We start from the raw sequence: 25,283 nt of genomic DNA, 5'->3' as shown, positions 1-25,283 counted from the left end.
ATTTTGTGGCCGCTTTCTCCATGATGTAGACATAAGATCAGCTAACTCCAGGTAAAAAAATCGATACCACTTTCTAAAAATCCCTCAGAAAAATACAGTATCAAGATGTCCTATGATAATCACTGTATGGACGTCCTCACGTCTGCATAAGAATGTAAAAGGGATTAACCATTCATAGGCTTTACTATGACATTTTTAAAAACATCTTTTATAAATGTATGAGACGTCGGAGCACTGTGCCAGAAGCAAATCCTTTTGCACCTTTAACAAGCACGTTCTGATCGTCTGCCATGGATGTTATGTTTAATAGAGTTTCTGACCTTGTGACATCTACAACTAGAACTTTCCCTTCATTAAAATCAAGATTGCACCCCAAAAAAAGAGACCATTTGCTCTGGTGAGCATGCGCACTCACAGGCTCCCTCGGTGACCAGAGAGAAAACCAGACTTCTCTAAAGCAATATATAAAAGTGAGTCTGGCAACCAATGGAAGACAGACAGATATTTCAGCTGTGCTAATAACTGCTGAGACTGTCTCCAGCGAAAATCTGGGCATCTTGTGAATTTACTTCATTTGTAATAGAAAAGAAAATTAAAATAATGGATAAGCTGAACAAAACCAATAGAAAGCACGATTTATGAGAAACTGATGGCCACTCTGGTCTGTAAATGCACAGAAAGAAAAACTGACCATAGGCTAAGACCAGAGATTCAAAACCTTTAGCCCTGGGGGATGGCTTAATGGTTAGGAGTGCTTGCTGAGTGATTATAAGACCAGAGTTCAGATCTCAGAACACATGTATGTAGCTCAGACACACAAACATCTGTAACTCCAGCTCTGAGAGATCTGACAACCCTCTGGCCTCTGCATGTACATAGGCATCCACACATATATGTATGTATACAGGTACTCAGACACAAACATATGTACACAGGTACTCAAGCAGATACATACACACACATGAATAAAATAAAACTTTAAAAACAAAAAAGACCAATAAAAAGTTATATATCAAAGTAATGATAAATTTAAAAAAAAAAAACTTTACCATTAATAATTGACTCCATGTCTAAAAACCAAAAACCTGAAATTCAGACGAGAAAGGGTGCAGAAGGCATTATAGAAATCAAGAGGAACCTTGCTGGGCTCAGATTTCCCAATGGTTGTTTTAAAAGATGACAGAAGAGTTCGAGGCCAGCCTGGGCTACCAAGTGAGCTCCAGGAAAGGCGCAAAGCTACACAGAGAAACCCTGTCTCGAAAAAAAAAAAAAAAAAAAGATGACAGAAGAGTACACATCGTGGACATACCCACAAAGCAGCGCGAACCTACCCTTCTTCCCCCCAGTGAAACTTGTTTTACATTTTATAAACTTTATTATTTAAAAAAAAAACTTGCAAATAAACAAAAAACATCATATGCCAAAATTAGCCGGACCCGAAGTCTATACAACTCAACGAATTTCTATACGTGAGCCCCAGTCTTCAAGTAGGTGAGGAGTCCAAATGAAGCTGGGCGTGCATCTCAGCTGGCACAGTGCTTGCCTGGTGTGCACAGAGCGCCAGGGTCAGCCCTCGGCACCATATAAACTCAGCATGGAGGTACATGCCTGTAATCTCAGCACCTGGAACGGGGAGGTATGTCCAGCATATAGGAGGCTGTGGTGGTCTAAATGAGAATGTTGATACCATAGGCTCATTATGTTTGAATAATTAGTCCCCTGTAGTGTGAATCTAATGAGGCTTATCAATAAAAATCCGGAGTCAAATATCAGGGTGAAAGCTGAAAGATCAGAGAAGCAGAGCTGTAGCAGAGTATATTGTAAGGTGTGTTAATTCTGTTTATGTTGCATTTGTTTAGCTCTGTGAAGCTGTGTGACTGTGCCTGTCTAAAACACCCGATGGTCTAATAAAGATCAGAATGGCCAATAGCAAGGCAGGAGAAAGGGTAGGTGGGGCTGGCAGGCAGAGAGAATATAAATAGAAGGAGAAATCTGGGAGAGAAAAAAACATCTAGCAGCCAGAGGAGGACTCCAGGGGCCAGCCACTCAGCTACACAGCAAGTGATAGAGTTAAAAGTAAGATTTACAGAAGTAAGAGAAAGGGAAAAGCCCAGAGACAAAAGGTGGATGGGATAAGTTAAGAAAAGCTGGCTAGAAACTAAGTCAACCTAAGACCGGGCATTCATAATTAAGAATTAGCCTCCGTGTGTGAATTTATTAGGGAGCTGGGTGGCAGGCCCCCCAGAATAGTAAAATACTAACAACACAGAACAGCAGCCACTCGAGACTTCTTACCTCTGTGAATCCTCATCCTAAATGGGGCCTGAGATCCTGTCTCTACCCACCTTATATTCCTGTCTCTGCCTCCCTGGTGCTGGGATTAAAGGCGTGCACCACCACTGCCCACCTCTGTTTCACTTTTAGACTGGTTCAGTTTTGTATAGCCCAGGGTGGCCTTGAACTTCTCATCTTCCTGCTTCCTCTTCCCAAGTGCTGGAATTAAAGGTGTGCGCCTGGCCTCTAAGGTTAACTAGTGGCTAGCTCCACCCTCTGATCTCCAGGCAAGCTTTGTCAGAACACAAACAAAATATCGTACAGCAGTCCCCAGCTGGTGGAACTGTTTCAGAAGGATTAGGAGGTGTGGCCTTGTTGGAGAGGGTGTGTCACCAGTGACAGGCTTTGAGGTTTCAGGACTCACCATTCTCCACGTGCCTTCTCTGCCTTGTGGTTGTCTCATGACATGAGCTCTTAGCTACTCCTCCCACCCCAAGCCTGCCTGCCTGATGCCATGCTCCCTGCCGTGATGGTCATGGACTCAACGCTTTTGGTCATGGACTCAACGCTCTGAAACTGTAAACCCCAAATAAACTCTTTCTTCTATGTGTTGCCTTGGTCATGGTGTCTTATCACAGAAATAGAAAAGTAACAAAGACAAAGACTGTCTCAAACAATCTCAAAAGGAGTCCAGGCTGGGTAAAATAGTCAAACTACCACAACCAAAAGGCAATATGAGCAGCCACCATTATCAGCTTCTGAATAAATGGATGGATGGATGAGTGGATGAGTGAATGAATGAATGAATGAATGAATGAATGAATGAATGAATGAATGAATGAATGAATGACAAGACAGCCCAATAGTCTCAAGAGTAAAGTTGGCAGGTGGCAAAGATAATGCAGAGGGACTTGTGTGTCATTGCTGTCCTCTTTGGATAAGAGAATCGGCCTCTTAATTAGAAGAGGTAGACTACATTTTCTAAGACAGAACTGCCACCCCAGACGGAAAATGACCCGTGGGGAAAGCTATGGGCTGCTTCCAAAGGCTCATCAGACTGCCCTGCCCGGCCCACAGGAAGTCATTTCTGTGAGGAAAATAAAGCGTGGCCGTTGATTCAGAGCACCACATTTAAGAGAGACAATACCAAATCATAGCCCGTGTAGGGTGGATTCATAGGAAGGTACGGACGGAGTGCTATCTTATGAGAAACGGCCTCTTTAAGAGGGCTGGCACCTCAGCTCTGTGGTAGAGCCCTTACTTCCCTAGCATGTGGGAGGTCTTAGGTTCAGTTCCCAGCACTAAAGACAGAGGAGGTGGGAGAGAAAGGAAGGAAAGAGGTAGGCAGGCAGGCAGGTAGGCACTCCAAACATGGGCCTTTAAGAGACGTGAGAGGTTTAGGAGACGTGAGAGGTTTGGGAGACGTGAGAGCCGTCCTCAAGGGCTGGGGAGATGTCAGGTAGCAAAGGAGGCAAACTCTCTCTGCAGCTTCTGAAGGAAGAACTAACTGTTCAGAGCGGTAGGAAGCCAAAGCTAAGGGGAGAAGCTAGTCATGGCTTGTGAAATGATGAGTTTCTTGTCATCGAGAAACTAAAATACTCAGTCCTAATGTAGAAGAGAGCCAGTCTGCAGGGAACCGAATTCAACCCCAGGAGGATGCACCAAGAATACGCTGTACACCAGGCAAAGCTGAACCCGGACAAGCGGAAGCAAGAGTTGCCCTAAAGGAAATGAAAGGGGTCCTGTGTGGGCAACATGAGATACAGACAGGCCCTGCCAAAAGATAAACCCACGGAGAAAATATATTTATAAAGACCATGAATGGCGGCAGTCAGTCAGAACCCCTAGGGATCTCCATGCATAGTCATAACGCCCTTTTTGAGTGAACCAACACTCTACCATGATACGAAGGAAGGGCCCCGCTTTACCTTTAATCTGCTTCTGGTACTTTTGCAGTTCAGGTGCCAGGAGCCCACTGAAAGGTCCAAGGCATCCCACGGCACTAGCAATGGCATCTTCATCATCCGGGTCATTCTCTTCATCACTACCTCTGGCCTTCCCATGTCGCCTTGGAAACATGAAGGAAGTAAAGGAAATAGAGAAAATATCAATTTTTTTTAAGGAATAGGATTTAAAAGCCGTGTGTGTGTGTGTGTGTGTGTGTGTGTGTGTGTGTGTGTGTGATTTATAAGTTTCCCCTTTGTCCCTGCCAATTTTTTCCTGGGTCTTGCCCCATCTAATTGCTATTGGTCAACTCTGTTACCAGTTCCTTTTATAATCTCTAATTATCTATGTATAGATAAATAGGCATAACTGTAGAGTTTATATAAATCTGAGAATATACATATATCCCTCTGTACCTTGATTTTAATCACATAAAATAATTTAATATTCATATGGAGCTTCCTTGACCTTTTTCACAGCTGTATATATATCCATGCCATGTTAATAAGCCAGGCTGCTAAGGATGCCCACCTGAGTGGTTCCCAGTATTACACTATTATAAAAATTATAACGTGTTTCGCATATGCAAAAATAAATCTGTGGGGGAAAATTCACAGATAGAATTGCTGAAGAAAAGGATACACACATCAGTATTTGGGACAAATACTACCACATTGTCACAAAGCCTGAATAACCACTAATAAATACTGTGTAAAAGTGTCTGTCTTCATCAGTGATCTTTTCCAGTGGTGGATATCGAATGCTATAATACCAACCTTCCAGGCAAGATATGCCCAAGCATGGCATGACTGATATAGGTGTAATCAACTGCTTTCTCATTGGATATGAAACCTGCTCCGCAGGCGGGAATTTGTGCCTGGTCCTGTGCACCTGGTCAAAGCGTAAGGCTAGGGAGGTCACGGGCCCTGCGGGGTAGGGGGTGGCGGGAGCTGACCGCTGCTGTTTTGTTAAATGTTCACATGGTCAAACTGCTTTCTAAATATTCATATGTATGCCCACAGATAGGTGCTGCTCTCAACCACGGTCAGGGAAGTTTCTCCTTGCTGTGGGCAGCAATCAATGCAGAGGCTTCGTAACTGTTCTAAGTGCTGGGGGCCGGTGACTGCTGAGTGCTCAGACCTAAATGGGACCTTAGAGTCAGCTCCTCTCCGAGACCATTGGGGAAGATGGGGAGGAGAGAATATCAGAGGTGGGGGATGGGGAGGGGTGTTGTGAAATGCTGTCCTCTGGACAGGACATGGCCGCTGCATCCCCAAACTCACAGCAGGCGTGGCTGCCTGCAGGAGACCTGCACGAGGTCAAGCCAGGCACAATTCCTACAGAGGTGGGAAGTCCTCATGAAGTCCCCACCCCACTCATGAGCTCATGAAGTCCCCACCCCTTGCTGAGGAGCGAGTGGCAGTTAATGGCCGCGGAGGAACGAAGAGTCATTTTTCGTTGGACATGCGACCACTACTGATAAGTTGCCATTGTTCAGAGGCTTGGCCCCACCCCCGCGTGCACAGGGGCAACACTAATTCAACTCGAGGGTGGGGAGTGGGGGGGGGGTCCCTGAAAAAGAGAGGTCATTAAATTGGGAGAAGACTTTTGGGGGGCCCAAGGGGAGTTGGTGGGGGGAGGGGGAAGTGGGTGGCTATGGTTAAAATACACCACATACACGCATGAAATTCTCACGGAGTAAATAAAAACGCGTTTTTTTGAAAAGCTATCAGGGGTAAATATCTAACCTGATTCCAACACTGCACGTGTATTATACATGTATTGAACACGAAATGGAACTCCATTTTTAAAAACAAGTTTTCACCGGGCGGTGGTGGCGCACGCCTTTAATCCCAGCACTCGGGAGGCAGAGGCAGGCGGATCTCTGTGAGTTCGAGGCCAGCCTGGGCTACCAAGTGAGTCCCAGGAAAGGCGCAAAGCTACACAGAGAAACCCTGTCTCGAAAAACCAAAAAAAAAAAAAAAAAAAAGTTTTCACAGCCTTCCCAACAGAGGGTATTATCAAGCGAGCGACTGAATTTGCCCTGTTCTGACAGGTGAGGACAGGCCAACGGATACACTAGAATCCCTTGTTTTAAGCTGGATTTCTCTTAGAGCTGGTGACGTTGCCCTACTGGCTCATCTCCATCCTTTGACCAGTATGGTGACCATCTTTTATTAATTTTTTTTTAAATCCATGTATTAGAGATACTCGTCTCTATTTTGTAGAACTTAGAAATGTTTTTCCAAAAATGATTTTCAGTCTGGTTATGGAGAGCCTGTTCGATTTTGGTCTAGGTCATGTAGGAAATTATTTTAATGTACTTAAATCTAATTTTTTCCCTCCATTTCTGAAATGGTTAGTCAAGTAGTACGTTTCCCTCCGTTCCAAAGAAGGAGGGGAATTCTTCCACTTTTTCTTCTGCTAAGTATTTTTCTTTCTATCTCTCCTTTTGGCCACTTAACATTTTCATCCACATGGAATTAATTCATCCAGATATGTGGTGTAAGGGGGTGAGGAGGCTTTCCTGACTATGTGTCACTGGGTCGTGCCCATTGGTTTTCTCTGCCAAGTCTTCATATTCTAGATTGTGTGTGTGTGTGTGTGTGTGTGTGTGTGTGTGTGTGTGTGTGTGTGTGTGTGTGTGTGTGTGTGAGAGAGAGAGAGAGAGAGAGAGAGAGAGAGAGAGAGAGAGAGAGAGAGAGAGAGTGTGTGTGTGTGTCTTTCTGGCTTTTTATAAAGAGTATTCTAAATCAGGCCATGCGTCGATTGGTATACCAGTTTCACACTGTTTAAATTACTGAGACTGTAAGTATTTCACAGCTTTAAATAAGCTGTAGGTTTGTTACATTTCCCTTCAGTTCATGTCCCAACTTGTTTGGAAAGCACTTTGAAGGGCTCTCTTGAATCTAAGTCTATAAACCTTTGGGAGAGAGTCATTCAGATTTTAAGTACCAAGTTAGTTTGCATATATATTTGAGGGTTTAATAAATACCAACTTACAATAACAAATCAAGATATTAAGTCTTCCATCATGTAAACAAGGGAAAAAAAAAAACCCACTTACCCGGGAACTGAAGCGGGTTTGATTGTGGCTGGGAATGGTGTAATGTTGTAAGTATACTTTTCCCTCAGCTCTGCCAACTGTGGGAAAGGGAACGGAGCCATCGAGTAAACAGTCTGAAAAACAAAAGGGAAACTTGCCAGGTCTTTCTGAAACGGTGACCTAACAACCATCGTCAGTCCTGTGTTAAAGGCATGAATGTCCCAACGGGGTCGAGGCCAGACAGACAGATTGCTCCTCGTGGGACACCTGGGAGAGACTTCTATTTTGGAGAAAGACAGAATTGTAAAGCAGAGATGGGATGTAGCTCCGGCAACAGAGTGCTTGCCTAGTCTGTCTGAGGCCCTGAGTTCGGTCCCCAGCACCACATACACATAGCACGGTGGTACGGGCCTGTGATCCCAACACCAGGGAGGGAGAGACAAGAAGATCGGGTCATCCTTAGCTCAGTAGTACATTTGAGACCAGACTAGGCTATATGAGAGCCTATCTGAACAAAATAAAACGAAGCCAGAATATTGCAGATTGGGTATTATCAGCTCTAAGCCTTTATGCAAAGTGCTCCGAAATCTGAGACATTCAGAGCACCAACATCATGTCTAAAAAAAAAAGTCCACATCTGACCTCTGTGGGTCACAGACAAAAACAGGGATATACTCAACATATGGTCTAATACTACCTTCAGATGCAAGTATGAAGATCGTATGACATACACATAAATTTTATGTTTAGGCCTGTGCTCCATACCCAAGATTCCTCACTGCAAACATGCAAACATCCCCCAAATCTGAGTTATTTCTAGCCCAAGCACTTCAGATAAAGAACAATCAACTGGTACTGATAAACACCAGTGGCTGTCTTTACAAGGCAGCCAGCTGCACACAGCCAAGAACGCCGAATGAGGAGCACAGGTGGAGAAATCCGGACATCTAGCATCTGAGAATGCATTAGCTCCTGTGACATCTGTACCAAAGAACCCACATATGCCCTAAGGCCTGGCTTGTTTCAAGTGTTAACGTCCGAGGGCATTCAGATCAGCTTTCTGAATAAAATTAAGTTTTGAGGATGACCTTGTGATTGACAGCAAGCTTTCCCCAAAGATACCACCTTTTCAAAAGCCCATGAGTGAGCTCTAAGTGAAAATCGCTAGCTGTTATTTTTAAAGGGAAAAGAAAAGACAGCGGCAAGTTAACAAGCACAGGCCATAAAAAAAAATCAAAAGAAGGGAGCCGGGTGTGGTCACTCACACTTCAATCCCAGCACTCAAGAGGTAGAGGCAGAGGGATCTCTGTGAGTTTGAGGTCATCCAGTCTACACAGCAAGTTCAAGACAGCCAGGGCTACACAAAGAAACCCTGTCTCAAAAAAGCGGGGATGGGCAGACCAGATTCTTACACCAGCATTTCAAACCCGCGTATCTTCCCATCAGCACGGAGAAAAGGATTCTGTTGGCTCTCTTCCTCTGAAGTTTTCATGGCTCCACACGCACTCAATCAACCCCTCGGTTTCCACTCACCAGCAAATGCACGTTCATAACACTCGCATTTCTTCACAGAAGCCCATCAGATGTCCTGATGAGGAGCTAGGAAGACGACTCAGCAGTTAGAGCACCTGCTGCTCCTTCGAGGACTGAGTCTCAGTTCCCAGCACCCACGTGGCAGCGCACAACAGCCTATGACTCCAGTTCCGGGGGGCGGGGGGGGGGGGATCCAACACCATCTTTTGTCCTTCGTGGACCCCAGGCATGCACACCGTGAACATACATTCAAATAGGTGAAACACTCATCAATATAAAATAAAAATAAATCTTTTTAAACTGTACATGCTGGTGATCCTTGGCTAGGAAAATGTTTTTAAGTGGTGAGGTTTTTTTTGGTTTTTGTTGTTGTTGTTGTTTTTGGTTTTTTTTCATTTTAGCAAGGCTTTTCCTCTGGGGCTGAGATGCCGCACAGGTGGGAATGAGGTGTGATTGGTGCTGCACTTTGTAATCCGGTGATGTCACTGTGAGAATTCGCTGCAATTTGGATACACCTATCCTTCTGACTGTCCCCAAACTTCATGCCATCCACCGATATACTTTATATACCAAATCAAGATCCCAAACAAGTGGTAGCTAAAATCTCTTCTCTTTGTGCAAAGCTGTACAGCCTACAGAGAACACCAACATTGTTTTTAAGCCGTGGGCTCACATACACTACATGCTTGATTATCCGCAAGACTGAGACGCCGCGGTATAAATTTAGCAAGACTACACAACTCTTCCCACACCCTCAGAAGAAACAGAAGGCTCCTCATGGCTCCCATTAGCATGAAGTGTGAGATGACATCAGTCCTCAGCCTCTGGGCTTCCTTGCCCCCTCTGAAAAATGCAGGGTGTTGAAACTCAGGATGACAATTCCCTCCAGCAGGGGGCAGGTAGTTAAAAGTCAGGGAGAAGCACACGGGTATGCATGTGAGTGTGGATGCTTAGATTCTTAACTTGGGTCGTGGTTTTTGTTTTGATAACAAAATTTTATTTTTATTATTATTATTATTAAGAAATTTTCTATTCATTTTACATGCCAACCACAGATTCCCCCCCTCCTCCCTCTACCCTCCACCCAACCTTCCTCCCCCAGCCCACCCACCCCCATTCCCACCTCCTCCAAATCAAGGTCTCCCGTGGGGAGTCAGCAGAGCCTGGTACATTCTGGCAGGTCTAAGCCCCTCCCCCCTACACCAAGGCTGTGCAAGGTGTCCCACCTTAGGGCACCCAGCTCCAAAAAGCCGACTCGTGCACCGGGGATGGGTCCCGATTCAAGACAGGGCTTCTCTGTGTGGCCTTGGCTGTCCTGGAACTTGCACTGGGTCGTGTTTGTGTGGAGTTGGTGACACTATGCTTGGTGTCACTCTGTGTGTCTACGTGCTCCATATAATTGCACTAATAGTGAACTCTCACGTTTGATCTCACAAAGACAGCCGACAGCTGGCTCACTTCCAGTGCAGAATTCCTAGGACTCTCTCCGTGCAGCCTTTTGAAGGTATGCAGGCTTGTGCAAGCCTATTCTTGGCACCCTAACGGTGGACCCAAGAAGTCCCTCCTCTTAGATGCCAGTCAGGAAGAATGGAGTCAACGATGTCTGACCACCACATGCACCAAACATCACCCCAAAACTGAGCCGAGAATCACCTGACCCTGACATTCATGAACATTTTTGCCTTAACAACCGAGAAACTTGATTTAAGCAGTTAAGAAATTCACATCAGCCAGGCAGTGGTGGTGCACGCCTTTAATCCCAGCCATGGGGAGGCAAAACCAGGCAGATCTCTATGAGATCGAGGCCAGCCTGGTCTACAGAGCGAGATCCAGGACAGGCACCAAAACTACACAGAGAAACCCTGTCTCAAAAAACCAAAAAAAAAAAAGAAAGAAAGAAAGAAAGAAAAGAAAAAAAGAGAGAAAGAAAGAAATTCACATCGTTTATATTTTGTTTTTTAAAAAATTAACCCCCACAAAGAAATGTGATTACCTTCCCTAGGAATTTCAAAATTGCTAAGAATTCATCCAGATGTCTCACTCATAATGAAAACTGGGGCACCAGCTGAAGAGTTGCTCATGTTTTACTGTAGCCAGTTACATAACGGAGAATTGGAGTCCCCTAATCCAGGCTTGGGAAGGACGTTTATAAGGGAGGAATGAGCAGTGCCCGCTTGGTCCCATCCCCCATCACACACACACACACACACACACACACACACACACACACCTGTCTCATCCCATCCCCCATCACACACACACACACACACACACACACACACACACACACACACCGGTCTCATCCCATCCCCCATCACACACACACACACACACACACACACACACACACACACCGGTCTCATCCCATCCCCCATCACACACACACACACACACACACACACACACACACACCTGTCTCATCCCATCCCCCATCACACACACACACACACACACACACACACACACACACACACACACACACCGGTCTCATCCCATCCCCCATCACACACACACACACACACACACACACCGGTCTCATCCCATCCCCCATCACACACACACACACACACACACCGGTCTCATCCCATCCTGCCAGAGTCACATGGCTGGGCTCCAACCAAATGTCATCAGAGGCCCTCAGGTGAAAACACCTGACCTAAAAGAGAAGGCGCTCTGCCGGGCTCACGGTTCCCTCACTCCCTCCTTCTCTTCTGTTTGTTCGGGGTTAGTGCCCCGAAGGAGTCACCGGTGACCCCGGAACAAGCTCAGCCACCACAATCCTCCTTCACACAGACACACTTATGTACAGGTGAAGGTCTCACATGCCTGAAGGCACATTTGTCCCACAAGCGTGAGCGCCCCTGCTACATCAATCACCCACAGCACTTGAGACGTGGAAAGCTCTAGGCAATCAACTCCTAGATTGGAGATTCACAAGAGATTCCAAGTAAGACTTCTTACTAAGTCTCTTGGAGTCCAGGTGCAGTACAGTAATAGAATCTTAGCGTCCAAAAGGAATTTAAACATAATTCAGCTCAACGCCCCTCTCCATCCCACAGGAAGCCCTTCTGGAGCGTCACCAACAGATGGCCTCAAAGGCATTGCCTCAACACTTGCAGTTATGGGCATGCACCGCTGTGTAGGGCGGATGGATTCCATTTTTGACAGAGCTAATTCATCAAACATTGTCCTTCTATTGAACAAGCATCAACATCCTTGACATTTCCAATCCATCGCTCATGGGGAAAATGTGAACAGTGTGGGTCCAGGGGCAGATCCGGCTTCATGCGTGGGACGGCTGCCTCCGATTATAGTCTGTCGTTCCCAAACAAGGAGAGGGTTTCCAAACACCTACAACCCTTCTAAAAATTCCCCCTACATCGTCCTCAAGGAATTCACCAGAGATACTGTCCAAAATCTACTGTGATCCAGACACAGGACATCATTAGTGTTCCTCAATCTCCCTGTCTAATACTATCAATTAAAGAAAATCAGAAGGGCCAGTAAGAGGGCTCTGGTGGTACCACTAAGCCTGATGACCTGAGTTCAATTCCCAGGACTCACGCAGCAGAAGGAGAGAACTTGCTCTGGGAAGTTCTCCTCTGACCTCCACATGTGTGCTATAGCATGGATATACCAGCAAGCAAACACACACACACACACACACACACACACACACACACACACACACACACACACAATAATTTTTTTTTAAATATACAGGTGACTGATGTAAAATTTGTGGAAGGTGATGTGATCTATGCAGGAAGCCGAGTGTGTTCGTTTGTGTGTGGTATTTAGAAGGGACTCGGGAAGGCCCACATGAGAGAATCCCTGCATTCTCTTGGGCTCAAAAATAAAAACCTTGCATTCAGTTCACATATTTCACATGGAGCCGTTTCAAGTTTGCTGACAAATTTATGGTCCGCGATAGCTGGACCAGGCACTGATTTTTTTATTTTATTTTTTTGTTTAAGGGTGACTGAGGAAAAGAAAGCGGCTTGAAATGGCATTTCCTTCATGCCAAGGAAAACCGACAAGTTTACTCTCTGAAATACTAGCAAGCTTTTAAATAGACGTTTCTATTTAGGCCCCATTGAAAAGGATATGTCCTTTTCCATTATTGGCGCGTTTTATGGGAAACATGAAAACACAACGTGTAAGATTAGGCTTTGCTCCTCTTCCCACAGATGCCGGAAGAAACGATGCTGCTGCTGTGAGTCTCGCAGACCATCCAGAGCCGACAAACGGAGCTCCCTCTGAGTTCTCAGAAGACGGAGTTAAAGGGCCGCCCTCTCTCGTCATAACTAATTAGCAACTCAGGCTCCAGCACAGCTGTCCATCCTTCAGGGAACATTTCAACTCTCAGGGAACTGCCATGTGGCTTATTCTTATGAGGCTTTCGTTTTTTCAGAAAGACATCTTTAGAATACGGTGTTGCGGCTGTCAGGAAAAGCATTCATTGGGCCAGGAGTCAGGGACGTGGGTCTCGGTCCTGCGTCAACTACTAAACAACCAAGAAACTGGCAAGCTGCTCCCATTCCAACCCCTGTTTCCTCTCCAGGAAGCAGCAGAGTTAGAGAAGTTGTGACCATCAAGTTCCTTTCAAAGTCAGTGTTTTTATAACCCCCACCTGCATTAGAAGGGCCTACTGACCAACATGTGCGTTGGATACCTTCCTCAGATGTTTCTTATGCATGGTCGCTTTGAAAACTATTGCCTCCCGATTCAACATTCTACAATTCTGCGTCTCCTCTGAACAACCGGCTACATGTTTAGCACTCCCCGGGGCGCTATGGAGAGTGTAACACGAAGCCCCTCTCATTAAAAGATGGCCGCCTTCCCTAGACGGTTCACACGCTCCACAAAATAGCAAAGAATACCAAATAACCTGCCATTCGTGATCAATCAACTTCTTGAACATCTTCCGTACCAAAGATGTACCAGAGGAGGCGGCTTCATCGGGGAGGGCTGAGGTAATAGAGATGGAAGAGACACGGGTAGACTAAAGAATTGTCCTGAACAGGACTTCAGCAGGAACACAGCCTACAGAGGCGTGGGCGAGGGCAGAGCCGTAGCTTAGAGTGAGCGATCCAGATGGGAAGCAGTGTAGAGGACCACCGATAAGGTACGGGGGAGCCAAAGCCCACCTTCCTCCCTCATAAATGCTACTTTCTTGCAAGTCGGAAACTTGTGGGTTGCCCATGCCCCCCCCCCATTCTTCTCCTTCATCCCTAGACCACGCCCACAGCGACATCTAGTCAAGGTCACTTTGCATGGACTGTCTCTGTCCCATCCTGCTCCTCACCCTTCACCATTTCCCTCAGAGCCCTGCCCGGCGTCAGATCAACCTTTTCATATCCACGCTTCACAGATCTTTCTATACAGTTGACAGGAAACACAACTCAGGCCATGTTTCTTCTGCACTTACGGATCTTTCAGATCTACAGCTCCTGGTGTTTGTCCTTAGCAAAGGGTCCAAAGAGACCCTACAAATGCAGGAAGTACAAACACTGACCGAAAGACGGAGCCAGGCTCCCTGGCCACTCCCATCATCCAGTTCCCGAAGATCAAACCCTTGCGGTGCCCCTCACCGACCACGCATCCTCTCAGCACCATCCTTTATTCCCGCCGCCCCTCGGCACTGTGAAGAGTTACAGTGATGTGTCTGGTTTTCGAGTTGACAAGGGGTGGACTTGGTAAGCCTTGTTGTCCGTGTGACTAGATTTAGGACCACCCAGGAGACACACCTCCAGACGTGTCAGCGAGGATGTTTCCAGAGAGCGTTTAGCGGAGGAAGGAAGGTCCATCCTGAATAGGAACACCACCGTGCGTGGGCTGGTATTCTAACCCGAATAAAAAGAGAAAGGCAGCACCCCCTCCTCTCTCTCTGCTCCCTGGTCCTCCCAGATGTGAGAAATTCCAGCTGTGTCTTCCTGACCACAGGAACTCTGCCCTGCCATGATGTACTGGACCCGTCTAAATGAAATAAAACTTTGTCTTAGTGTCTTTGTGTCGTCTTTGTCAAACATGCTGGCTGAACGGCAGATACAGGAAAATCAACCCACAGAGCCACCAACGGCCTATCGTCTCTGCCCTGGGGGCTTCAGCACACACCGTCCTGGTCTGTGTCTCTGTCGCTGTGACAGACATCATAGCCAAACCCAACCCAGAAAGGGCTGATTTCACCACACAAGGTCACACAGCCCGTGGTGGAGGGAAGTCAGGGCAGGCCCTCGAGCAGAAACCTCGAGGCAAGCACTGAGGCAGAGACCACGGAGGAACCCTGCTCACTGATCTGCTCAGCTTACACTTTTATACAACCTAGAGCCACCCACTCGCGAGTGGCACCACCCACAGTGGGCGGGGCCCTCCCACATCAATCCTTTATCAAGAAAATGCCCCCACGGACTTGCCTACAGGCCGATATGATGGAGGCGTTTTCTCAGTTGAGGTCCCCTCTTCCCAGATGATGCCAGCTTGTGTCAAGTTGATACACACACACACACACACACACACACACACACACACAGATGTGCTGTGACATGTATGTGCAACCCCAGCATACAGGCACAGGGCTAGATAACTCCTATTAATCTTTAAAGATAAAACCAGACATTAATTCCCTCACGGCAGCATCTTCTCACTTCATCTCCCTCCCCCCACTCCCTCAGGCCCTGGGAATTAATTCTCCTCCTCCTCAGTCCTATACATGCCTCTCAGTGTACAACGTCAGCTTCCTCGTCCCACATGTGTCTCCAATGTCTAAGCCCAGGACCTAAATTTTGGGGATAGTCAGTATCAGAGAAGTTCCGATTCATAGGACAATATAACGACCAACCGACCAGAGGAGGAAGAGGATGATCACTCTGGCAGCAAAATGCTGGCTGTATCGGAGCTGAGAGACTACAGGAGGGCCATCCGCAATCACTTTTGTTTAACTCAGCAGATGCTGACTGAACAGGAAAAGGCGGAAAACCAACCGTGGATTCTCAATAAACGCTTGCTTCGAGGATTAATAAGATTTCTGGGCATCTCTCATTTCTCAAGAACAAAAAGCTAAGCACGGGCCCTGTCCTCAAGGAACAGGCCACACTGCAGAGGAGATCGGGTGCAGTCTTAGACACGGTAGAATGAGGTCAAGCTCTCGAGGGAGGCGTAAACGAAAGCATGAAATGGGCACTTCCAGTTTAGATGACGAGAGAGACCTCAGGAAGGGCAGAGGCTTCCTGAAGAAAGACAGTGAGGTCAGGAGAAGCTAGACTGTACAGGGACTCTCTCTGTCTCTCTGTGTGTCTCTGTGTGTCTCTCTCTGTTTCTATCTTCTCTCTCTGTCTCTCTCTGTCTCTGTCTCTGTCTCTGTGTGTGTCTCTGTCTCTCTGACTGTTTCTCTGTCTCTCTGTGTGTGTCTCTGTCTCTCTCTCTGTCTCATCTCTCTCTCTCTCTCTCTCTCTCTCTCTCTCTCTCTCTCTCTCTCTCTCTCTCTCTCTCTCTCTCTTTCTCTCCAGGCATTGGTTCTGAACAATCTGACCCATCATGGGGAGGAGAGGCTACAGAAGGGATGAACAGGCACTCTGCCTGAAAGGGAGAGTGTCGTTGAGAGCCAGGGATGATGTGTCTGTGCTGCTCAGGAGGCAGTGAGGAGCCCCTGGTGTTTCGTGGGAAGGAAGGGCTTGTCTCTCTCCAAATCCTGCTTTGAGCACATGGCTCTACCAGTTTTATAGGACTTAAAGGATTTCATGCATGGAAAATGCCAGCCACGGGACTGGGCTACAGAACAATGCTCTGTAAAAGATGCCTCCCTCTCAGAGAGGAGAGCACAGACCGGGATATATGAGACAGGCTAGAGTCAGAGCCCAGCCATCGGGGTCAGGCGGAAGAAAGAAGGGTAAGATTCAATGGCGCACGGAAATTCAAATACGGATGCCCAGGGAAGTTATCTCAGACTGTCAGCATTCCCAATCAATCGGATGGTTTCAGCTAGGAGCAAGAGCTCCTGAGAAGGGGCCGTGGTGCCAGGAAGTGATAGAGGAATAATGCTCAGGTCTCAAGCCCTAAGTCAGTGTCCGAGTCTTAATTATATGGTCTGTTGGCTGAATTCCAGCACCAAAAATAACCAGAGGCAGGGACTCCAACGTGAAGGTGACCCCAAGAGAAAGGAGAGAGAGGAAAAGGAAGTATAATCCAAGGACAGCTCGGGGATATAATCCAGAGTTGATCAGGGACAAGAGGGGGAGACAGAAAGTTTAGAGGGACCCCAAGTACCTGAGGCAAATGAGGGCAAAGTGATGTCCCAGAACCTAATGGAAAAAAAACCAAACCCCTCATGTCTCTCGCACTGAAACTTACAATTAATACATGATACTACCAGTTCATAAACCAAGACGCAGACTGATCTCCATTTCACCCATAGTAACTCCCTTCACCTCGTAAATACATCATCCGTAAGTCTCCCTTTAACGGGTCTCGGAAGTCGGGCCAGCAGGATGGTGCAGCAGGTCAGGGGCTTGTCACGCAAGTCTGACACACTTGGAACTCTCGGCGGGTGGACAGAAACAGCCCTTGAGGGCTAGCCTCCGACCTCCACAAGCATGCCATAGTATGCACATGCCTGAGCTCACGCACATCGTACGCACATCAGACAACAGCTTCCTTTAATCTCAGAATCAGATTCTCACTGAGCACCTGATGATTTCGGTTGTTTTTTTTTTCCCCAAGTTGTTTTTCACCTCGTACCCAGGCACGTCTCGGGAACAAAGCCATCCGTCCCTTCCTTCCTCTTGTGACAGAGATTCTTATCAAATTATAAATGGGTTCGTGGCCAATGGAAAAACTAAGTGGGAGGACTGGACGATACATTCCCCGAAGGTTGGGGGTCAGAACAGCATCACCTGTCATTCCCTTGGTCTTAGGGTTCCCATGCCCACGCTGCCCACGCTGCCCACATTGCCCACGCTGTTCACACTGTTCACACTGCCCACGCTGCCCACGCTGCCCACATTGCCCACGCTGTTCACACTGTTCACACTGCCCACGCTGCCCACACTGTTCACGCTGTTCACACTGTTCACACTGCCCACGCTGCCCACACTGCCCACGCTGTTCACACTGTTCACACTGCCCACGCTGCCCACGCTGTTCACACTGCCCACGCTGCCCACACTGTTCACACTGCCCACACTTTTCACACTGTTCACACTGCCCATGCTGCCCACACTGCCCATGCTGCCCACACTATTCACACTGTTCACACTGCCCACGTTGTTCACACTGCCCATGCTGTTCACACTGCCCATGCTGCTCACGCTGCCCACACTGTTCACACTATTCATACTGTTCACACTGCCCAGGCTACCCACACTATTCACACTGTTCACACTGCCCACACTGTTCACACTGCCCACACTGTTCACACTGCCCATGCTGCACACAGTTCACACTGCACATACTGCCCACACTGTTCACACTGCCCACGCTGCCCACACTGCACACACTGCTCACACTGTTCACACTGCCCACGCTGCTCATGCTGCCCACACTGTTCACACTGCCCATGCTGCCCACACTGCCCACACTGCTCACACTGTTCACACTGTTCACACTGCACACACTGTTCACGCTGCTCACACTGTTCACATTGCCTATGCTGCTCACACTGTCCACACTGCCCACACTGTTCACGCTGCCCACGCTGTTCACGCTGCCCATGCTGTTCACACTGCACACGCTGCCCACACTGTTCACACTGCTCACACTGCACACACTGTTCACACTGCCCACTCTGCCCACACTGCCCACGCTGCTCACACTGTTCACGCTGCCCACGCTGTTCACACTGCCCACGCTGCCCGCACTGCACACTGTTCACACTGTCTACACTGCCCGCACTGCACACACTGTTCACACTGCCCGCACTGTTCATCTGCCTACGCTGCCCATGCTGCCCACGCTGCTCATGCTGCCCACACTGCCCACACTGTCCACACTGCCCATACTGTCCACACTGCCCATACTGTCCACACTGCCCACACTGTCCACACTGCCCATACTGTCCACGCTGCCCACGCTGCTCATGCTGCCCACACTGCCCACACTGTCCACACTGCCCATACTGTCCACTCTGTTCATATTGCCCACACTGCCCACACTGTCCACACTGCTCACACTGTCCACACTGCCCACACTGTCCACACTGTTCACACTGCATACACTGCCCACACTGTTCACACTGCCCACGCTGCCCACGCTGTCCACACTGTCCACACTGTTCACACTGCATACACTACCCGCACTGTTCACACTGCCCACGCTGCTCACACTGCCCACATTGCCCATACTACTCATGCTGCCCACACTGTTCACACTGCACACACTGCCCACACTGCCCACACTGTTCATGCTGCCCATGCTGCTCACACTGCCCACACTGCCCATACTGCTCACGCTGCCCACACTGCCCACACTGTTCACGCTGCCCATGCTGCCCACACTGTTCACACTGCCCACACTGTTCACACTGCCCACTGTTCACACTGCCCACACTGCCCACACTGTTCACACTGCCCACACTGCCCACACTGTTCACACTGCCCACTGTTCACACTGCCCACACTGCCCACACTGTTCACACTGCCCACTGTTCACACTGCCCACACTGCCCACACTGTTCACACTACCCACACTACTTACACTGCCCACGCTGCCCATGCTGCCTATGCTGTTCACACTGCCCACACTGCCCACGCTGCCCGCTCACCTGCATGAGTTCATGGCTCTGCAGGAGGTCGTTCTCCAACATCTCCTGGGTGAGACGCCCCATGGTGCTGTAGAACTCATCTGCTGTTTCACAGCACTCTATCTGCCTAGATGGGAAAAAAAGGACTCCGTCAGGGCGTTCCTGCTGCACAGCAGATCCAAGCCCACGTGCTGACTCTCCTCTCTCGAGCTGGTCCGCAGAAGTATGACGTCTTGCCCCGCTCTTACAGTGGAGCCTGCTGTGGAGGGAAGAGTAAAACCACCAAGGGGAAGGTGGTCACGCAGGCCGGTCACACCAACCACGAGGAAGGCTGACTCAGGAAAGGCACTGAAGCCCAAGAGTTCAAGACCAGCCTGGGAAACACAGCAAGACCTAATTAAAAAAATAAAAATAAAAAAGACAAAACAAAACAAAACACCCAAAGCAATTTTGAGGTACTCATTACAGAATGAATCCCCATCTTCCTTGCGCAGCTCCCTGAGCCTCACAGCCCCACAGGGTGGCTTTATTCGTCCCGCGTGATACATTCGATGCATCAGAATACACACCAGTGACCAGGAGTCGGAACCACAAAATTGGGAACTGAAAAGCAATTACCCCCTGTGGAAAACTAGTCAGTCCTACTCGGCAGAGATACGGTGAATGGGCTGAGTCCAAACCACAGTCGAGTTACAGAGAACAGGAATTTCACATGGGTCTACAGATCGTTTTCATAGGCGCCTGGGAATTCTCCTCAGGGAGGTGGCTGTCACCTCGGAAACTAGGAGACTGGTGAGATTTTAATCTGTCTTCTCAAGAGGAGGAGAAGGATAACGTCAGACAGGGGGCTCTGGCTGGCTCTGGTTTCTCTGTTGCAAAGGTTCTTGCACGGTAGGATGACTCTATTTGCCCGCTAACCATAAGGCATGTTCTGACAGGCACTAATGTTGGGCAATTTTCACAGCCGTTAAAGACAAATGTAATGAGAAAATCACAGGCTCAAATCCCCTCGGTACCACCGAGGTGAAAATAAGGAAGTGAAATAAAGTGAGGAAGGACTATTATGAAACAGCAGAGCAAGTGGACGTGATGAAAAATGGTTATGCTCACCCTGGGGATAAAAAAAAAAAGGTAGGGGGAGGGGCAGGCGGGGAGGGGTATGCTTGGGATGAGTTTTGAAAAGAATGCTCTGTGGCTGCCAGGGAGGAAGAAGCATTGCAAAGACTCCATGCAGAAGACAGCAAGACTGTCTGAGGGACCTCTTTGCTGGTCCCCAAGACCAAACGATGTCGCTGGGAGGGAAATCATTGCCGAGCCAGAGGGAGCTGGTGAGCGGCCAAGGCAGATTGCAGAGTGGCCCTATCTATCTCCTAAGCCTCTTCAGGACACAAGTGACCCGGGATTTGTGTGTGTGTGTGTGTGTGTGTGTGTGTGTGTGTGTGTGTGTGTGTTCAAGACAGGGTTTCTCTCCGTAGTTTTGGTGCCTGTCTTGGATCTCGCTCTGTAGCCCAGGCTGGCCTGGAACTCACAGAGATCCGCCTGCCTCTGCCTCCCGAGTGCTGGGATTAAAGGCACTTTCCACCACCGCCCGGTGACCCAGGGCTTTTTAACAGGGGGTGATGGAAGAGCCATGCCCTTGGCAAGGTTGGCCTAGGGGTGGCTTAGTATGTTTGGGTACAACTACCAGGGCTGAGGAGGACATTTGCCAAGTGTGAGGAGATGAGTGTGCCAATGTGGGAAGTCACAAGAGAAAGACAAAGAGACGCCGTAACCGTGAGGTGGTAGAGAGGGCAAAACGGTTCTGCTGAGAGGAAGGAAGGAATCCCGAGCTGCAGAAACAAGGTCAGCAGAGGGGGTCCCCTCAGACAACACTGTAAGGCACACGTGTTCACAGACCCGGGGCTACCTACACACCGGGGATGTTTTCCAGTGCCACATCTGTGAGCAAGCAAGCTTCACCAGCTCTGGAGACCCAACTCCACTTCTCATTAGCTGGGCGACTGTGAGCGAGTTAATTAACCTTCTCGGGATGATTTTCTCACTTGAAAAGGCAGGGAGGAATAATCTCCCCTGCTCCGCGCAGGGTTATTGAGGGAACCAAATGAGATAATATACTCAAGCTGCCTCCTCTAACGACAGGCGCTGTCAGCCCTGGATGGATGCTGGTGGCCTCTTCCCCGAGCTCCTCACAAGTCGCAAGCTGAAAAAGATGCATCATTATCTCGAGCAAAAAACCCTGACGCGTTTACAGCTCATCCACAGGAGCCATTTCTGAGCATGGGGGGATTTGCATAATGAAAAGCACCAATTCTAGAGCCAGGGTGCCTTGGTTCAAAACGGTGTCTCCCACTTACTAAATGGGTGATTTCGGGCAATTCGTTAAAACTCTGCGCCTCGGTTCTCGTGCCCGTAAAACGAAGGTGGGCTACAGCCAAGACTCAGCAATGAAGAGGGCTTGCTGAGCTCGGTCCCCAGCACCCACATTAAGGAGCTCGCAACTGCCGTAATTCCAGCTCAAAGGGGATCCGGCGCCCTCTTCTGACCTCCCTGAGCATCTGCTCGTGTGCACTTGCATGCAACATACCCACATGCATCCACGCACACCTACTATACACACAAAAATACACACACATGCACACAGACACCTACGGACACGCATACACACACACACACACATGACACATTCATGCACACACGCACATAAAATAAATCTTAAAAGGGAGATGGTAAAATAACAAACCGGGTGGGGTGACGGAGGCGCATGAATGAGCTAACACACCACTTCGAGCACCCGGTGAGTGCCAGCTCTTCCTAGCAACAAATCCTGCCACCACCCAGGAAGAAATTCTGATGTGACAGAAAGTGAGTCAAGGAGGAAGTATGTGGGAGCCCGTTCTCGGGTTCATTGTGACTTTACCCAGCATGTCCGAATAGAGGATGATCAGGACCACAGGCCTGAGTGCAGGTGTCTGAGATGGTCTGCACTTGGCTGTGCTGGGGGAGGAGGTCTTTTGCTCCACCCCTTGGCGTCTCTATAAAAACCCTGGGCCAGAGACAGTCGGGGGCCGTTGGAATAGGTTCCAGGCCCTCTCGAGGCTATCCTTTATTTTCTATCTGTTTATCTCCGCAAGATTCTCTGCTATAAATGCTTCTATCTAATATTTCCTGCTGATCGCACTCAAGGAAACTCTGGGGAGCTGTGGAGTTGGTGGGTAAACGCCCCACAGAAGTAGGATCACCCCCTTCGTTCCCGCCTCATCACTGAGGACCAGCAGCGAGTGACCAGCACTGACCCATCATACAGTCCAGCATTCTCCTCCTCAATGCTCTAGACGACTGGACCAGCATACTCAGAAAGCTAACGGTGCAGAGTAAGCCGGAAATACGAAAGTACATACGGGGGAAGTGAAAAGATAGGTAAATGGCACAGCAGACCTCATACAGGTGGATTTGTTGTCGGCATGCCTGGAAATCATCATACAATAAAATAAAGACAAAAGAAGGCAGCTCTGTGGTGTTTACAAATACATATATTAATGATTTTTTTTAAATCCCCGAATTGATAGTTCCTGGATCTCTCCTTGTAAAAAACTCTTTCCAGAAACAAGTTATAAATTAAAAAAGGCTAGCTAAAAACTTTACAAAACGGAGCGGGCAGGATGGCTCAGTGGTTAACGGCGCTCTCTGCCAAGCCTGCCAATGTGAGCTCCACCCTCGGAATCCAAATGGTACAAGAAGAGAACCGACTCCTGTCATTGTCTTCTAACTCACACACACACACACACACACACACACACACACACACACACACACACACACACACGCCATAGTGCCCTGCACCCCTGCACGTAAAGGCACATGAATAAGTGTCACTTTAAAAAATATTTAAAGCAAAATACTGCCAGTGGTTTATTAGTTTTCCGACATGTCGCCGTGGATGCCTACTCGAGTCCTTCACTGGAAATATCTCCACTTCTCAAGTTGACTATAAATAAGCAGAAACATGCCATCTTTCTCTCTACGGGAAAGGGGAGTAAGTGAAATCTGGTTGGTATCTTGTTCTGGCAGGACCAGATTTGAGCATCTAAGTAACTCCTCATGAATGGAAGGGAAGCAGCTTAGATTGTACTACTAGTGAGCGTAGACACACCTTCTACTGACTATACAGACACAGGCACACCTTCTCCTACAACTGTGCAGGCATAAATATACTTGACTGGACAAAGCATAAACACACCTTTGTAGTGGGCAGCCATTCCAGCTTTGACCTGGAAGTACCACCCCCATTGAGGCTTCCGGTAACTGTCACACCTATGAGGCGGAGCCAAGAGAGGAGCCCTTAAGACCCAAGATCCGGATGCGCTGGCTCTCTTGGTTCCTAGATCCTGGACGCTGGAGGTAGACTGAGCAGAGTTCTCCAGAGAACACCGCCGGACTGCGCCACGCCTTTCCCGGACCCTGTAAACTATTCCTTCACTTGTAAGTTACCCCACAACATAAACCTGCCTTTTAACTACGTGGAGTGGCCTTAATATATCCACCAATACACCTTCTCCTGCTGAGCAGACAAGCACAGGTACACTCTGTGCAGGGAATCTCATTTGATTTTATCACAGCTCCCAAGGCAGAACAAAGTAAACAAAAGAGATTCATAAACAATCCAAGAGCCGGGTGTAGTGACGCACACCTATAATCCCAGCACTTGGGAGGCAGAGATGGGGGGCCAGGGGTTGAAGGTCATTCTCCCCTTCATGGTGAGGTGAGGCCAGCCTCTGCTAGATAAAACTCTGTCTCAAAAAAGAAAAAGAAATAACCCCAATTGTGATGTGGGCCAACCAGTCTGCCTATTTCTTTCCAGATACTGCAGTGTCTTCTCTACCTATGGCCCTTTCCTCTTCCACAGGAGTGTCCAGAAAGCCTCTGAGGAAGAGGGCAGATACTCAGGAGAGGACCTGGAGGAACCTACCCGGCCCTGAATAGATCCCCTTTCTCCCGGAGAAACCTACGGGCAGCTGAGGTTCCTGGAGGCTAACACAATCACAACAGCTCACAGCTTTCTCTCTCGCACACATACGTGCTCTACACCCAAGCGCCCAAAGAGAGCCGACCCCAGAGCACAGCCAACACTTACTCTCCCAGCTTCGCCCAGATGGCCAGCGACACCCTCAGGATGATCTCTGAACCTTCAAAGAAGACGGAGTCCCAGATCTTCAAAACCGTGTGGTTAGGGAGGCACGTGGCAAAGAGGGTGAGGAACCACTGCATCGTGAAGACATTGGTGAGCGGGGGCTCGTATCCGCCTGAAACGAAACAACACCCAAGTCCTTCAGGGCTGAGACCTGAAGGGCGCACGGTGCCCACCCAAAGAGTGCTGTGTCCCGGCTGCTTTCTTCACACACCTTAATGGCTCTTTCTTCCTTCTCCCCTCCCGTGTTTCTAGAAGAAACATTTTTAACAACAACAACAAAAAAAAAAAAAAAAAAAACCTCCAAGACTTGAAAGTCGTAAATTCATACTTCAGAAATCTTTACCTGAACTAAATCTGGGTCTACAGATTGACGGCTGCTTAAAATTAAGCAGGAAGTTTTTCTCACCAAAAGCATTGTAAAAACAACCGACTGTATCTCCTCAAAAACAAAGGCTGGGGCCGGGGGCAGAACACAGAGCTCACCTGGCACCTCAGAGACCCGGTTCAAACCCCAGCCACACCACCCAAACAAAAAAATAAAACAAAAAGTGCCGGCAGACTTT

General features: G+C 48.3%; 1 protein-coding gene across 4 annotated transcripts in view; it reads right to left on the bottom strand.

Annotated features, from left to right (window-relative positions):
• Tbc1d30 (TBC1 domain family member 30) overlaps window positions 1-25,283 on the bottom strand; it is an 89,155-nt gene that overhangs the window by 8,303 nt on the left and 55,569 nt on the right. For all 4 annotated transcript variants that reach the window (XM_076554176.1, XM_042263113.2, XM_076554177.1 and 1 more), the window contains 4 exons: window positions 24,664-24,832; window positions 19,554-19,659; window positions 7,286-7,398; window positions 4,203-4,342 (listed from right to left, as the gene is read on the bottom strand). In XM_076554176.1, coding sequence (XP_076410291.1) covers window positions 4,203-4,342; window positions 7,286-7,398; window positions 19,554-19,659; window positions 24,664-24,832 — 528 coding nt within the window. The remainder of the gene's footprint in view (window positions 1-4,202; window positions 4,343-7,285; window positions 7,399-19,553; window positions 19,660-24,663; window positions 24,833-25,283) is intronic.

Source organism: Peromyscus maniculatus, chromosome 18, assembly GCF_049852395.1.
Source record: "Peromyscus maniculatus bairdii isolate BWxNUB_F1_BW_parent chromosome 18, HU_Pman_BW_mat_3.1, whole genome shotgun sequence".
In the NCBI taxonomy this organism is placed as follows: domain Eukaryota; kingdom Metazoa; phylum Chordata; class Mammalia; order Rodentia; family Cricetidae; genus Peromyscus; species Peromyscus maniculatus.
Note: the sequence above shows the minus strand (reverse complement) of the source record. Positions and strands in the feature narration are given on the sequence as shown.